The 16,742-nt window shown below is 33.6% G+C and overlaps 1 protein-coding gene across 1 annotated transcript in view; it reads right to left on the reverse strand.

The window, feature by feature from the left end:
* LOC111051954 (cytoplasmic polyadenylation element-binding protein 3) overlaps window positions 1-16,742 on the reverse strand; it is a gene marked incomplete in the record, with an annotated part of 134,648 nt that overhangs the window by 82,905 nt on the left and 35,001 nt on the right. Inside the window, 1 exon segment of the mRNA XM_039433752.1 lies at window positions 7,439-7,553. Coding sequence (XP_039289686.1) covers window positions 7,439-7,553 — 115 coding nt within the window.

The raw sequence follows: 16,742 nt of genomic DNA on the forward strand, positions 1-16,742 counted from the left end.
AACATTGATGATTCGAAACTTGTGTATGTAACTGCACAAAAATTGAAGAAGGCCTACCTACAATCATGTTGACAACTTTGGTATAAATGCAGGAACCCATCCTTAATGAAACATTGATGATTCGAAACTTGAGTGAGTTACTGTTAAAAAATTGAAGAAGGCCTACTCTAGTTCATTATTGCTTCCAATACAAACATTGGATATAACAGTTCGACTGGAAAACATGCGTTGAGTTTGAAATAATCTACAAAAATATGCTGAATAAAGTATTTTTTTTAGTAAAACTCACCGGAAAGTCAAAGACATTCTTGAGCGGAGGCGTGGACGCAGAGTTCGGGGAACTAGAGTAGCCTCTCTGATAGTTTAGAACCTGCGAGATAGAGTTCGCCAACGGATGCTCTCCACCTAGACACAAAAATACAAAAATTATTGCAAATTTTCTAAAAAAAAACAATAATTGAGAGAAATTAGTTCCAGCAATCAGTTGTTTTTATAACTCAAATATGTGTAACGCCTACACATTCTCTTTGTCCGTATCACAACAAACCTGATTTATTATTGGAACAAATAGCAATTTTTAATTAATAATTATAATTAAACGAAAATCCAAATTAAATGCTGTAATTCACCACGAAGACTTCTGCTACTGCAAATATTGACAACAGGGTAAACAGCTAGATGGAAATTTGATGAGCGCTACTATTCAAAAATGTTTCATCTGTAATATCAATTTAAATTTAAACAAAATCAATCGAAATGCAACCCAACTCATATTTTCTCCAACATAAACTCACAAACATTGAATTTCGAAATAGATTACAAAGTTCTAAGTTCACATGAAATACACACTTCAATATTTCTCAGACAGAATAGCATGACTGGAAAATTCCGGTGCTATCTTATCCCTAAGATATGACTTGAAAATAATAGGACAAGCTAAGCTTTAATAATAGGACAATCCCTGAGCTAATCTATGATAATAGGACACCTGAACGACAATAAAATCAGGAAAATATTAGCTATAACAATAAGATACCTGAGTGAAAATAGAATTAGAAAACATTAAGTTAATCCGTCATCATCTTTTCTAAAACTCTGATATCTGCCTGGACAGTGATGTCCACTCTATCACTTGAGCACGTAACAGAATGTAGTATAGAATGTAATTCATTCATTTGCATTTCAATTTAAGATCTAAATTCTCTGGCCGCCGAGATTTATGAAAATACGTTATCATTTCTAGAAATTGAAAGTTGATAGTATATTGCATAAATTCACATTATTCCTCCTTTGAAAAAGTAGAGTATCGATGTGAAATGTTCACTTCAATATACCAGATTTCAAAAATGAGAATTGAAAACAATACTTCAAAGAATTATTGTAGTATTTGATTATCAATGAAAGAGGAATATGGAATTTCTCGTTAGGAGACAATATTTCTTCAAGAATGAGACATTTTTTAAACGTTATTCGTTGTCAGTTTGAATGATCATTGTTGATAGATGGTTGACTTTCAATGAAAGCCAATAAAAATTATTAACTTCCTTGCTTAAATATTTCTTGAAATATCTTTGGAATTTGCTCAACGGAGTGAAGAGGGAAAAAATAGATATAGTTGAATTTCAATGTTCGAGAAGATGTTTGACATTATTATTCTTGATTTGAGATGAATCTCCAGCTTTGCGTGTTAATTTAGAGGAGTTACTTTGCATGGAGTTAAGAGATAGTTGAATTTCAACTTTTGAGAAGATGTTCGGCATTATTGTTTTCAATTTGAAATGAACTTCCAGTTTTATTGATTGATTCTTTATCACAAATGACAAGAGTTATAGTAGAATTTCAATGTTCGAGAAGATGTTTGACATTATTATTCTTGATTTGAGATGAATTTCCAGCTTTGCGTGTTGAGTTAGAGGAGATAGTTTACTTAACATGGAGTTAAGAGATAGTTGAATTTCAACTTTTGAGAAGATGTTCGGCAATATTGTTTTCAATTTGAAATGAACTTCCAGTTTTGAGTTGAGTTTGAAGCAAAAACTCTCAAGTCTGATGTAACAAGCTAAGTTATATCAAAGAATGAAATAATAATAGCTCAGGAAGTGTGTTGAAAATGTAGATCTCTTGTTCAAATTAATGTGAATCACAGAATCTCCCAATTTCTTTCGAATTTAAAGATGGCATTGTTGTGATCAACATAAATTTCAATACTACAATTTGGAAGTTAAAATATGTGTTCAAATTTGAAGATTTCTCCAATGTGTTCAACAGTACCGTACTTTCAATATTAGAAATTGAATTACCTCAAATGAACGTACATTTCAAGTAATATGTTCAAATTGTGTTGAATAAATGAAATATTCACATCCGTAAGATTAGAGTAGGGATTGGAGGTGATTTGGAAGTTGGAATATGTGTTCAAATTTGAAAATTCCTTCTATGTGATCGACAGTACTGTAATTTTAATATTAGAATCTTATTCCCTCAAATAATTTAGAGTAAGATGATCTAATATTGTGTTGGATGAATAACCTATTTTCATCAATCAGAATATAGTAGGAACTAGCCTTCAGGCTCGCTTCGCTCGTCATATCCGTCTAGCCAGGGGGCTCCGCCCGTAAAAAACGAGGGGGACCCCCGTAAAAAATTAGATCAGCGGGCTTGCTTCGCTCGCCATATCAGGCGATATAATATCCCAGTAATAGCTCTGATTGAAGTAGCAGTGCCCAATCAATTTTTCCGCGATAAATGCATTTCAATCTTCAACTTGGTGCCAACCTAACAAAGTCAACTCAACTTAATGCCAACCTTACAAAATTATTAATTTAGTTACCAGTTAACAACTGTTTCGAAGAGGTACTCTCTCTAGATTATAGTTCTATATTAACATATGGTATGGACATTTTACAATTATAATTAAGAGATTGGAATAAGAAGAATATACATGCTAAAAGACGAACTTTAAACCTTTAAAAACCACCCTTAGAGTTGGAATATTGCCAAAAGATTTCTTAGTGCGCCTCTAAAGGGCCAACTGAACATACCTACCAAATTTGAACGTTTTTGGTCCGGTAGATTTTTAGTTCTGCGAGTGAGTGAGTGAGTGCCATTTGCTTTTATATATATAGATTGGAGGCAATTTGGAAATTGGAATATGTATTCAAATTTGAAGAATTTGAATTTGAAAATTTGAAAATCAATGTGGTAAACAGTACCGTACTTTCAATATTAGAAACTAATTCCCTCAATAAACTCTCTAATAAACGTAAATTTTAAGTAAGATGTTCAAATTGTGTTGAATACATAACCTATTTTCATCCCTTAGAATAGAGTAGGAATGGGAGATGATTTAGTGTAGTTGGAATGTGTGCCACAGACTCGAATAATTAACGCAACATAAATACATTTCATATTAATTTATCTGGCTTAAAAGTGAAGCGTCAGCAAATTTCCATAATAATTATTAAATGGTGGCACACGAACTGCAAACATTTCAATTCCGTCTCATCATCTTCTTAGACTCTCTCCTCCTTATTACCCCTACTTCTCTCTTTCTCTTCTCGCATTCTCTTCCTCTTCTATCTTCTTTGTTGTTTTCTTATCACTTCACTTCTCCTATCTTTCTCTACTAGCATTATCTCTGTCTTCCTGCCTCTCTACTCACTTTGGTAGAGAGTTACTGGGAAGGATATTCCGAGCATTATTTCCAAAGAGTTAGCATTCAGAAGGAAGACATGTTGAATACATGAATCATATAACTTAAGTTACATTTGTTTGAAAAGTATTGATACCATATATTGATATTAATTTGCTGATTTGAGAGAATGTGGCCCCCATGAACATTGATTTGTTCAAAGCTTCACCAATCAAAATTATTTTACAGTAATTCTAAATTAAATTTTTTTCATATCATGTCATTCATATCAGTTTAATAACTATTATCCCAGTTTATATCATGTGGATTCACATAAATCTTTGCTGTAATGTGAGCTTTATGGAAGTGTATAAGCCAGTACATATTGTAATCTGCAAAAATAAAGCACTACTTAAATCAATCTCTTTTTCTTTTCCCCTTCTTTACACTCTATACATCCATCTTTCCCTTCTCATTCTTTCTCTCTTCTACTATCTCCACTTTCTCATTCTACAGCATTCAACTGGCTTCTTTCTATCTTTCTCTCTCTCACTCTTCTCTCTTCCGATCGTGTATTGATGGGAGGGATATTATTTGATATCGTTTTCAGAGAATCGAAAGTTATTTCTTGAAACACCGCCGGATTATGTATTTACATTAAAATAACCTATTATTTTATCGTTATCAAAATGCATTCAAACTTCCTGATAAATTCTCATACTTTCTGGAATTCGTTGAATAAAATTAGCTCTACTGTAATTATTGTAAATTAGTGTATAAGCCAGGATGTATTGTAACATATATGAATAAAGTACTCTACTCTTTTCTAATAACTATGTCCACAAACCATTTTTGTTCTCCTGTTGCTCTCACAATACCTCTTTCTCACTCTATCTCTTGTTTTCCTCTCCTTTCTTTATGCTCTATTCATCTAGCTCTTTTTTCTCCTTCCATCATGTCTTCCATCATTTCTCTCCACCTATCATCTCCTCCTTCTAATTCTACAACATCTCACAGCTATCTCTATATCTATCTCTCTCTCTCACTCGCTCTCTGTATCTCTTTCTCTCACTGTGCCCACAAACTATGTGCACTACTTGTGGTTTAAATGACAGTGTGTTGTGGGGGGCAAAAGGACCAAGGACCAAGGACTCGCAGAAGGACAAAGTTGAAATATTTTGCAGACATTCCTGTAATAGTGTGGCTCAAGCCTCACCCCTCTCACTTACTCACTCTCTCTCACTCTCTGACTCTCTCTCTCCAACCCCTTGTGAAGCAACACACACTAGTTGATTGCAAAATTGAGATGCTTCCCTGCACAAATTATCTAAACTTTCACAAAATGCGTCATCATTATTTCAGTTTGCTTTTCTCAGCACCTGGAAATGCAGAATGAAGAATGGAGGAGGAGAGTAGAAAGGGGAAAAGAGGAATGAGAAAGTGGTGAAAATGAAGAGAGGAAGAAGGGGTAGGGAAGTGGTGGTGGGTGAAGAGATAAAGAGGAAGTGGAGAGACAGGGAGAAGGGTGAATAGCAGGAGAGAAGAAAAAGAAGAAGATGGAAGAAGAAGAAGAAGAAGAAGAAGAAGAAGAAGAAGAAGAAGATGGTGAAGAAGAATAATGAAGGGGGGAAAATTAGGAGAGTAAAAAAATTTAAAGAAGGAGGAGAAGTGGGGAAGAAAGAGAAGAGATAGAAGAAGCAGAAAAATAACAAGAAGAAGAAGGGTGAGTAGCAGAAGAGAAGAAGAACAAGGAGTGGAGGAGCGATTAGCAAAAAAGGCGCAGAAAAGTAGAACAGGAAGAAAAAGAAAAAGAAATGAAGATTAAAAAATCAAGTTAAAAATGGAGAAAAGGAGATTTACAATGAGATGGGAATGGAGATGGAGAGAGAGAGAGAGAGAAGAAACAGGGGAATGACATACAAAAGAGTGAGGAGAGAATGAAAGACGATGATGAACCAATCTTAGAGAGAGTAGTGAAAAAGAGTGAGTAACCATAGATGATAGAAAGAAGAAGAAAATGAACAACAAGAAAAAGAAGAAGACGAAAAAAATAGGAGAAGAAGGAGAAGAAGAAAATGAAGAAGATAGAGGTAAAAATGATGATGATGGAGAAATAGAAGAAGAACGTGACAGGGAGGACGATGAAGAAAGAAAAGCAGAAAAGAAAGAAAAGAATAAGAACTTTTTCTAGGCATAATTAAATTCAAATTCGAAATAATTTCTTTCCTCCAATGCTTACTTAAAGATAGTAAATAAATTAATATAACGATCTACTTTAGAACCATTCTGACAATCTTTGTTTGAATCAGAGAGAAAAGAAGTAAATCTTATCTATAAGTAAGAGTGGTTTGAATAGTCTCAGTCTGGTCTGGATTGTCTCACCGGATGTATAGATTTAAATTTTTAAATTAAATAATGATTTTTTTTGTTTTGTCTTGTTTTGTGTGTTTTTAATAATTGAATTTAATAATGATTGTAAACAAACAACATTCCTAATTTTTCAATAAGCTCGATTATATAGCAATGGTGAATGTGATATTTTCGAGCTCAAAATTTAAGTGTTTTTATTCTTTATTTTTGTGAATTTATAGTTTGTTTCATGTTTTTAGAAACTTTTATTATTAATCCATCCAAATTTAAAATTGTTTGTTTTATTCTAATTTTAGATTGTGATTTGGTGTAGAAATTTGAATGGACATAACCTATAATATTTGGACAATTTAAAACTAAATTAGGAAATTGAAGAAGTTTTAGGCAATAGCCTGTTTTTTCTTTTCCGATTCTTGTATTTTTGCTAACCTTTTAAATAAATAAATAAATAAATAAATAAATAAATAAATAAATAAATAAAAATAAATAAATAAATAAATAATAAATAAATAAATAAATAAATAATAAATAATAAATAAATAAATAAATAAATAAATAAATAAATAAATAAATAAATAAATAAATAAATAAATAAATAATAAATGAATAAATAAATCATAAACACAATCATTGAAGCTCTGTCAATGGAACTATAATATTATTATTACGAGTAGATTTGAACGATGATTGTTTTTCTTTATTACCTTATTCATTATTTTCTACTTGTATTCTCTTGATATTAATTTATAACCAGACTGATAACATTGTTCTATTGCATATTCTTCTTACACAATGAATGAAACCTGCCATTTCTCACAATAAAACTTCTGCTTTTTCAACAAAAGTACTTCCATGATTATTTAATTTTTCTTTTTAAAGTATGCAATATATAATTATCATTTCGGGCCCTTACCCGGGCCCCTAGACCGGGAAATTTTTTTTCAGAAAACCTATATTAGCCTACATATTTTCCGGGCCCTAGCCCGGGCCCCCCCGCGCCACGTGGGTAGCGGGGGTGTACGTTACGCCACTGGCAGGAACCAAGCCTTAATGAACCGAATCTTGTGTATGTTACTGTACAAAAATTGAAGAAGACCTACCTACAATCATGTTGACAACTTTAGTATGAATGCACGAACGTAGCCTCAATGAAACATTGATGAATCGAAACTTGTGTATGTAACTGTACAAAAATTGGATAAGGCCTACAATCATGTTGACAACTTTAGTATAAATGCAGGAACCCAGCCTTAATGGAACATTGATGATTCGAAACTTGATTAAATAACTGTTAAAAAATGGAAGAAGGCCTACTATAGTTCATATTGGTTCCAATACAAACATTGAATTTATCACTTCGACTGAAATACATGCATTAAATTTGAAATAATTCAGAAAAATATGCAGAATAAAGTATTTTTTTCAGTAAAACTCACCGGAAAGTCAAAGACATTCTTGAGCGGAGGCGTGGACGCAGAGTTCGGGGAACTAGAGTAGCCTCTCTGATAGTTTAGAACCTGCGAGATAGAGTTCGCCAACGGATGCTCTCCACCTAGACACAAAAATACAAAAATTATTGCAAATTTTCTAAAAAAAAAACATTAATTGAGAGAAATTAGTTCCAGCAATCAGTTTTTATAACTCAAATATGTGTAACGCCTACACATTCTCTTTGTCCGTATCACAACAAACCTGATTTATTATTGGAACAAATAGCAATTTTTAATTAATAATTATAATTAAACGAAAATCCAAATTAAATGCTGTAATTCACCACGAAGACTTCTGCTACTGCAAATATTGACAACAGGGTAAACAGCTAGATGGAAATTTGATGAGCGCTACTATTCAAAAATGTTTCATCTGTAATATCAATTTAAATTTAAACAAAATCAATCGAAATGCAACCCAACTCATATTTTCTCCAACATAAACTCACAAACATTGAATTTCGAAATAGATTACAAAGTTCTAAGTTCACATGAAATACACACTTCAATATTTCTCAGACAGAATAGCATGACTGGAAAATTCCGGTGCTATCTTATCCCTAAGATATGACTTGAAAATAATAGGACAAGCTAAGCTTTAATAATAGGACAATCCCTGAGCTAATCTATGATAATAGGACACCTGAACGACAATAAAATCAGGAAAATATTAGCTATAACAATAAGATACCTGAGTGAAAATAGAATTAGAAAACATTAAGTTAATCCGTCATCATCTTTTCTAAAACTCTGATATCTGCCTGGATAATGATGTGAATAGGCCTATATTCATATAATAAAAGTACGAACAACTTGTACGTGCAAATCTATAATGAATTACAGCATGAAGTTGCAATGTCAGTGTGCAGTCAGCAAAAAGGTACATTCACATCTATCGACATAGATATACCAATAGTACATCTACAATGTGTCATTGGTTTATTAACGTACTTATTCACAATGTTTCAATGTATTGACCAGAGATAGAGCAGAGATGTATTTGAAATTCACTAGACCAGGCAGACTAGACGACTAGGCAATGAGTTGAAAAAAGTTGCTCACAAGCATTTTGAAAAATCAACTGGAAATCTATTTTCAATCAATCGTAAGGAAATTTAGTAGAATGAGTTCGAAGTAATACAAAATATTTTAATTATTCACTTGATCATTAACTCATACATTCTATTAATAAATTAATTCAATTACATAATCATCAATTTTTACTCAGCGATTCATTCACTCTGACTTATTTTTTGACCGAGCGAAGTGAGGTCTACGATTCAAGTCGGCGGTTTGGCATTTCTCTCAATGTTTAAATGTTTATATGCTGCGCATTTACGGCGAAACGCGGTAATATATTTTCATGAAATTTGACAGGTATTTTCCTTTTTTAATTGCGCGTCGACGTATATGCACGGTTTTTGGAAATTTTGCATTTCAAGGATAATATAAAAGGAAAAAGGAGCCTCCTTCATACGCCAATATTGGATTAAAAATCAGACTATAGAATTATTCATCATAAATCAGCTGACAAGTGATTACACAGATGTGTGGAGAAGCCAGTCTATTGCTGTATTTCCATAAGGTCTATAGTTTTAATCATGTACTTGTGGATGAGAATACTGCGTGAGGTCTACTGTTCACAGAACTACTAGTATAAAGATATCCTTTAACTCCCAGGAGATAATCATGATACAGATTTCTATAGCTTTAATCAATAACAAAATCGGATGGGCACACGAAATCGTGTTCTCGGATGGGTACGTTAAACTGTCGTAAGGCCCATTGACAGCTTAAATGATATATTCAGGCCAGATGGAACTTCCGTAAGGAGCTCCCTACCAATAGAAGCCATACGAATATTATTATTAATATACTTTTCTGTATAGTAGGTTCAAAGATTTGAAAACATTGAATTTACAATATGATGTTCAACTGCAGATTGAATGAATTGAGATTTTATTTATCTATTCAATTATTCAGAATAACACAACTTACAGAAAAGTACCAGCTTGTGCCCAAAACGGTTCCAATTTAAATAAATTCTAATTTATACAAAAGTTCAAATACAGATTTGTCCGATTTCAAATACTCTCAAGATGCATTTACACCAAAGGTGTCAAAAAATGTTGTCCACAACATTTCTATTCACTTTGCGTCAACACAAATAGTTTTCCACAAAAATTGTCAATTTTCTGATAAGAACAAGTTTATTTTTTCAAATGAGAAGCGAAAAAGTCGGAAACTTGTTGCCAAAGAATTTGTCTAGAGAATGTGGTCGGTGTAAACTTTTGGAGAGGGAAGATTTTGTTGGCAACTTTCTCAGTGTTCTCCACACTGATGTGGGAAACAGGAATATTGTTGAAAACAAGGATTTTCACAAGTTGACAACAAAATGTTGCTGTGTTTTGAGAAATCGGCAGGATTTTGCTCCAATTTGTTGAAAACTCAGTTGACAACTCTGGTTTGAACGCGGCTTTGACTCTTGAAAATTTTAAACATCTGTGAAGGTTGAGCCTCAGCTCTTGAAAATCCCCAACATTTGTAAAGCTTGAGTCTCACACATTTTGTTCATCCATTTGAAATATTTAGCTCTGAATTCCTCAACCACTACTTCAGTTCTATAAACATAAATAGTGGTAGTTATAGAAATAAGAATATGTAGCTTCATTTTGTCTTTAAATTTGATATACATTGTTATGTGTCATTCAAATGATTTAATGAAGAGTTTACATAAATAATGTTGTTTTTAGTAATACACCAACAAAACATTAGAATTATTCTGATATATATTATGATAGATTAGCATTTAAATCAACACCCGGTTGCACAAAAATACGTTACCTTTTAATCCCGATTAAATGCCACGATAGCCAATCAGAGAATCCTTCTTCTCACAATAACCTTCCCTGATTGTTTCTCGTAGCACTTAATTGGAATTAAAATTTAACAGGCTTTTGTGAAACCCTGTCTTGATCTTGTTTATTTGTTATCAGACTGGTTCAACCTACTGTGCATGTTAACACATGTTTGTATCAGATCACATGTTTTCACAAATGTTATCTCTTCAAGTGAATAAATACGTTACAAACAAACAAATAAACATAGCAATGATCTGAAGGGATGCTGGATTTTAGTTACATAGATTATTGACTTTTGCAAGAAAAGAAAAATGGAAAGAATATTGATATTACAGTTCTAATTTTACAAAGCTGTATTGATATTACAAATTGAGATTCTAATAAGACATGATCTTACAGATTGAGATTCTAGTTTTACACAGTTTTACAGAGCTGTAAGCTCTGAAAAGAATGATACATAGATGATGAAATCAATCTCAAACGTTTTTGTACTGCTTAAAACTTTATATGTCTCATAATTTGACCTCTCTACGTTCAATACACTGAAGATACCTGATATTAAATGACTAATATACTAGAATAAGAAGATATGAGAATGAGAAAAAACGCTCCATATTCAATCGCGATTTTTGAAACTATCACTGCTATGCAATTTTGAGAGATTCAGGTCCTGTCAAGAAAAATGTTATTGATATTTCAAAAACAAACTATGAAAAACTGAAATTTTCTTAGCAAAAGAGTTCAATTCTTATAAATTTTGCACGAGGTTTTGAATTTGGTAAGAAAGTTTGATACTCCAAGTGATGATGATATCCAAAATATAATAAGGTTTATGATATAATATACTATAAAATATAATCGAAGCAATACGCTTCATCTCAACTTGATTTGTTCAACCGATATACACACAAATTTTGGAATAGATTCAAATTAAATGCCGGAAATATATGATTGTGCAAACTGATACACCTGATAGGAATCATACATACAAAATTTATTTGGAAAATGTGTATAAAATAATTCAAAATTTGTCATCAAAAGACTCAATACACCAAGAAAAAACACTTGACAAATATTTTACCTGGAATGTGTTTTCTGTTTATGATAACAGGCATGCTGAATTTCAATCTCCAACAATGCCCCACGAATTATCAACAGGGTTATCTCAATTTTTCAAAAACTTTTGCAAACTTTATCAAAAATGTTCTCAAGTAGAGCTACGTTACAACGTTCAAACTAAAATCAATTCACTGAACTTCCCACTAAGTTTTAAAAGGACGATTTGGTTTTAGATTTTAAGAATAAAACTGTGGTATTTCTTTAGTGACCTAATGACAGAATGGATGATTATGGTTTGATTGCAAATTTTAGAGATATTTTATTTCTTCTTACTCCTAGAGCTGTGTGATTAAGTTTGTAACCTTACCACTTGTGTTTCTTTACTCACTTGTTTTGTAAAATAGGATAAATGACAACCCTGTTTTATTAAGATAAAATATATTATGATAATCTATGCTTGATTTGTCTGTCTTTGTATCACAAGAAATTAGGTATTTCCCAATATTTATTGTTTCTTAACATAAATGAAGATTTTAATTTCAGTAATGTGTATCAAATAAAAGAGATCTATTAAAACATGTGTTCTAAGTGTGAGGTTTGTTCACCTGCTCCTTGCTATGAGAGATTTGAATATAATAGTGTCGGTTGCAAAAAATCCGGCTGAATTTCAATCGTGATTAATTCCACGAGAACCAATCAAAGAAGCCTTCTTTTCGTATGAAAAATACAAGTTCGGACTATGTGTAACCGTATCTAAATTTGGGAGAGGAATAGCACAAGGTTGCCTTATTTTTCTCTCCCTATCATTTTGATGATGTACTTATTGTATCAATCAATAGAAATATGGTGTGGCACACTCACACAACTTTCCTTCCCATTTATTAAAATTGATCACATGACGCTAGTATTCACGCGCATCCCAAGTCTACTATTCAAAGATCTTAGCCAGCTGGTGACAGGACAATAACGCTGGAGATACACGAGGTCTGCTATCTCTTCATAGTGAATGATTTTAATAGAATCAACAGTTTGCCAACAGTTTGCAATTGAATAATCACATTTTCACGAATTTTCGAGCTTATTTCCAATTTTAGGTGAAAATATTACTAAACATTATTTGTAGAGATTTTCATACTCAATCTTATCCACTTCAAATTTTTTGTTCAGATTGTATCTGAAGCCTGATAATTGGGAATCTAAAATCAAACTTTGCATAGATGGGGCGGAGCTCCTGAAATTTTCACAGATATGGGACTTGTGGCAGTTGATAGAGCTTATTAATGACCATTCCAGGTATAACTTTAATCAAAATCGTTGGAGCCGTTTTCGAGAAAATCGCGAAAAACCCTGTTTTTGACAACATTTTTGCCATTTTAGCCGACATCTTGAATTGTATCCGATCGAAATTGTTCGTGTCGGATCCTTATATTGTAAGGACCTTAAGTTCCAAATTTCAAGTCAGTTCGTTAATTGGGAGATGAGATATCGTGCACACAGACACAAACACACACATACAGACCAATACCCAAAACCCACTTTTTTGGACTCAGGGGACCTTGAAACGTATAGAAATTTATAAATTGGGGTACCTTAATTTTTTTCGATAAGCAATAGGCTACTTCCCTTACCTATGGTAATAGGGCAAGGAAAGTAAAAATAAATGTTTGGACTATGAGTAACCTTATCTAAATTTGGGAGAGGAATAGCACAAGGTTGCCTTATTTTTTTGTCTCCGTTTCGTTATGATGATTTAATTATTGTATGAATCAATAAAAAATTGAGAATAATAAAAAATAATGAAGCATGGAAGTTTATCAAAGGTCTATATCCTTTGGGGGACATGTCTATCTATGGCTTTTTATCAATGTAGTCCCAGACTGCAATAGTCAGCGATTCATGGAAAATAATATGAGTAACATTGATGGGAAACCAGGGACCTTGAGATTATTACAAACTGCATCAATGTATTTTTCCTACAGTTACGTTGAAAAGTGGCCATTGCTGCACTGATTACAGAACGCAAAGAATCACTTTTCCGCTCTAGTGCGGGAAAAATTTTTCTGCACTCCAGATTTGCAACATGGCAACGCAAAATACTTAGTAGGTTATATGGAGCAACAGTGCAGCAAAATCAAAATGAAGTTGGTAACAGTGACTGGGCTGCTATAGTGAGCAGAGGTGCAACCAAGCACAACGCGCTAATTATTATTCATTATATATTATAACCAAGGACAACGAGAACTTTAGGATTTTAGGATTAAGGTTTTTATCAATAATAAAATTACACAGAAAAACATTTGATGGATTTCAGGCAATTTTACCCATAATTACCCACTTTTCATATTCAATGGTAACTGTAGGAAAAACTTAATGTGAAATACGTGCGCAAAGTTCCTCTGCTGCACTCAAGAAACCATTCCGCCCTCGCCTACGGCTCGGGCGTAAACGTTTCTTTCGGTGCAGCAAACTGTCACTTTGCGCACTAGTTGCACAAATAACTATTACTCATGAGATAACTGATCAGTTATTAGTCAACTGATTATTTGTCAGTAAGTTATGAAGGTGATACAGAAATCGTATGGATTCAAATCTCTCATTCATAAAATTAGGTGCTTCATTCAACAACTAATAAGCCATTACCAGATTAATAATCAGCTGGTCTCAAATTAAGTGCAGAGAAGCACAATGCTTACAGGTGACTTAGCAAGGACTTAAAGAAGGACTTTGCTGTCTGTGCTTTCAGGACAAAGCAGGCGGACTTACTTATTTTTTTCTCAAGGTCCCTGATAACTTACAAGTGATATAAGTCATTCATCAGTTATAACTGATCCTGATAACTGATCAGTTATTAGTCAACTGATTATTTGTCAGTTAAGAAGGTGATAGAGAAATCGTATGGATTCAAATCTATCATTCATAAAATTAGGTGCTTCATTCAACAACTAATAAGCCATTACCAGATTAATAATCAACTGGTCTCGAATTAAGTGCAGAGAAGCACAATGCTTACAGGTGACTTAGCAAGGACTTAAAGAAGGACTTGGCTGTCTGCGCTTTCAGGACAAAGCAGGCGGACTTCACAAAAGGAACTTAGAACGGGGACTCCGTCTGAAAGGAATCTCTGCCACGTAGACTACTGGAGATATATTATATATTTGAGCTCCAAACGAATATATATAGTTGAGATTCAATGGGTTGGAATAGATATATAGATGAGTATAGATGGATATAGAACGTGGCCATAGTATCTACGCAATATCGGAAAAGACGTTATAGGAAAGTGATTGGAAAATCGAAGTCTTGTGAGACATTTATTGGGGAAAATATGTTATTGAAGAATTTTTTCAGGTAATGGATGGCTCACTGATGATTTTGAACCAACCCCTCTTTAGCCGTGATCATACTGAACAAATGTTCGACAAACATGTTTGTTGAAACACTTTGGGAAAAATTTATTATGTTTGACAAACAATGTTTGCCCGTGGCCAGTGTGGACGCGTCACCAAACAAAATATTTGTAAGTGGGGAGAACAGGTGTTATGTTTTACAGCTGTCAACACTGAAAATGTTTGGAAAAACAGTAATTTTACTTTTCTTGCCCTATTACCCCATAGGTAAGGAAAGTATTACTTTCGAAAAAAATTAAGGTACCCCAATTTCTAAATTTCTATACGTTTCAACGTCCTCTAAGTCCAAAAAAATGGTTTTTGGGTATTGGTCTGTATGTGTGTGTGTGTGTTGTGTGTGTGTGTGTGTGTGTGTGTGTGTGTGTGTGTGTGTGTGTGTGTGTGTGTGTGTGTGTGTGTGTGTGTGTGTGTGTGTGTTGTGTGTGTGTGTGTGTGTGTGTTGTGTGTGTGTGTGTGTGTGTGTGTGTGTGTTGTGTGTGTGTGTGTGTGGTGTGTGTGTGTGTGTGTGTGTGCGTGTATGTGTATGAGTGTATGTGCGTCTGTGTACACGATAACTCATCCCCAAATCAACGGAATGACTTGAAATTTGGAACCTAAGGTCCTTATATAAGGATCCGACACGAACAATTTCGATCAAATGCAATTGAAGATGGCGGCTAAAATGGCAAAAATGTTGTCAAAACAGGTTTTTTTCGCGATTTTCTCGAAAACGGCTTAAACGATTTTGATCAAATTCATACCTAAAAAGGTCATTGATAAGCTCTATCGACTGCAACAAGTCCCATATCTGTAAAAATTTCAGGAGCTCCACCTCATCTATGCAAAGTTTAACTTTAGATTCTCCAAAATAGTGGTTTTTGGGTAATGGTCTGTATGAGTGTATGTGTGTCTGTGTACACGATATCTCATCTCCCAATTAACGGAATGACTTGAATTTTGATTCCTAATTATCCTAGGCTTCAGATACAATTTAAACAAAAAATTTCAAGTGGAAAAGATTGAGCATGAAAATCTCTACAATTAATGGTTAGTAACATTTTCTCCTAGAATTGAAAATAAGCTTGAAATTTGAGAAAATGTGATTATTCAATTGCAAATTGTTGGCAACTGTTGATTCTATTAAATCATTCATTATGATGAGATAGCAGACCTCGTGTGTCTCCAGCGTTATTGCCCTGTCACCAGCTGGCTTAGATTTTTGAATAGTAGACTTGAGATGCGCGTGAATACTAGCGTCATGTGATCAATTTTCATAACAGCAAGGAAAGTTGTGTGAGTGCGCCACACCAGATTTTTTTGGTTATGGATGACTCACTGATGATTTTGAATCAATCCCTCTTAAGCCGTGTCCATACTGAACAAATGTTCGACAAACATGTTTGTTGAAACAGTTTAGCCAAATTTTATTATGTTTGACAAACAATGTTTGCCCGTGATCAGTGTGGACGCGTCACCAAGCAAAATATTTGTATGTGGGGAGAACAGGTGTTATGTTTTACAGCTGTCAACACTGAAAATGTTTGGAAAAACAGTAATTTTTTGTTTGACAAACAATGATTGTCCAAACGTTTTAAAATGTTTAACCCTGAGCTCTTCAACAAACATGTGGAAACTCAGTGTGGAAACGGCTTAAGGGTTGTGTGACAGAGAGGACCTGGAGTCCTAACTCTGCCCTGATAAAGGCATATAATCAATCTCTCTGATGTTTATTTACTGAGGGTGATGTCCACATGAGCTCTAGGCTTGTACGTGGTTAATAAGGCGGATGATAATAAGAGATGAATGGACCTACAGTTTAAGGTGGGTTCCGAATCACAGGGAAGCGATTTTAAAACTCGTGAATGATATTCAGAGGAGTTGGCTCAAGCGGTCACCCTTTCAAAAGGAGTAGCAGGGGCATGATTCTTAACTTACCTAGGCGATA

This window comes from Nilaparvata lugens, chromosome 8 (assembly GCF_014356525.2).
Source record: "Nilaparvata lugens isolate BPH chromosome 8, ASM1435652v1, whole genome shotgun sequence".
Lineage (NCBI taxonomy): Eukaryota > Metazoa > Arthropoda > Insecta > Hemiptera > Delphacidae > Nilaparvata > Nilaparvata lugens.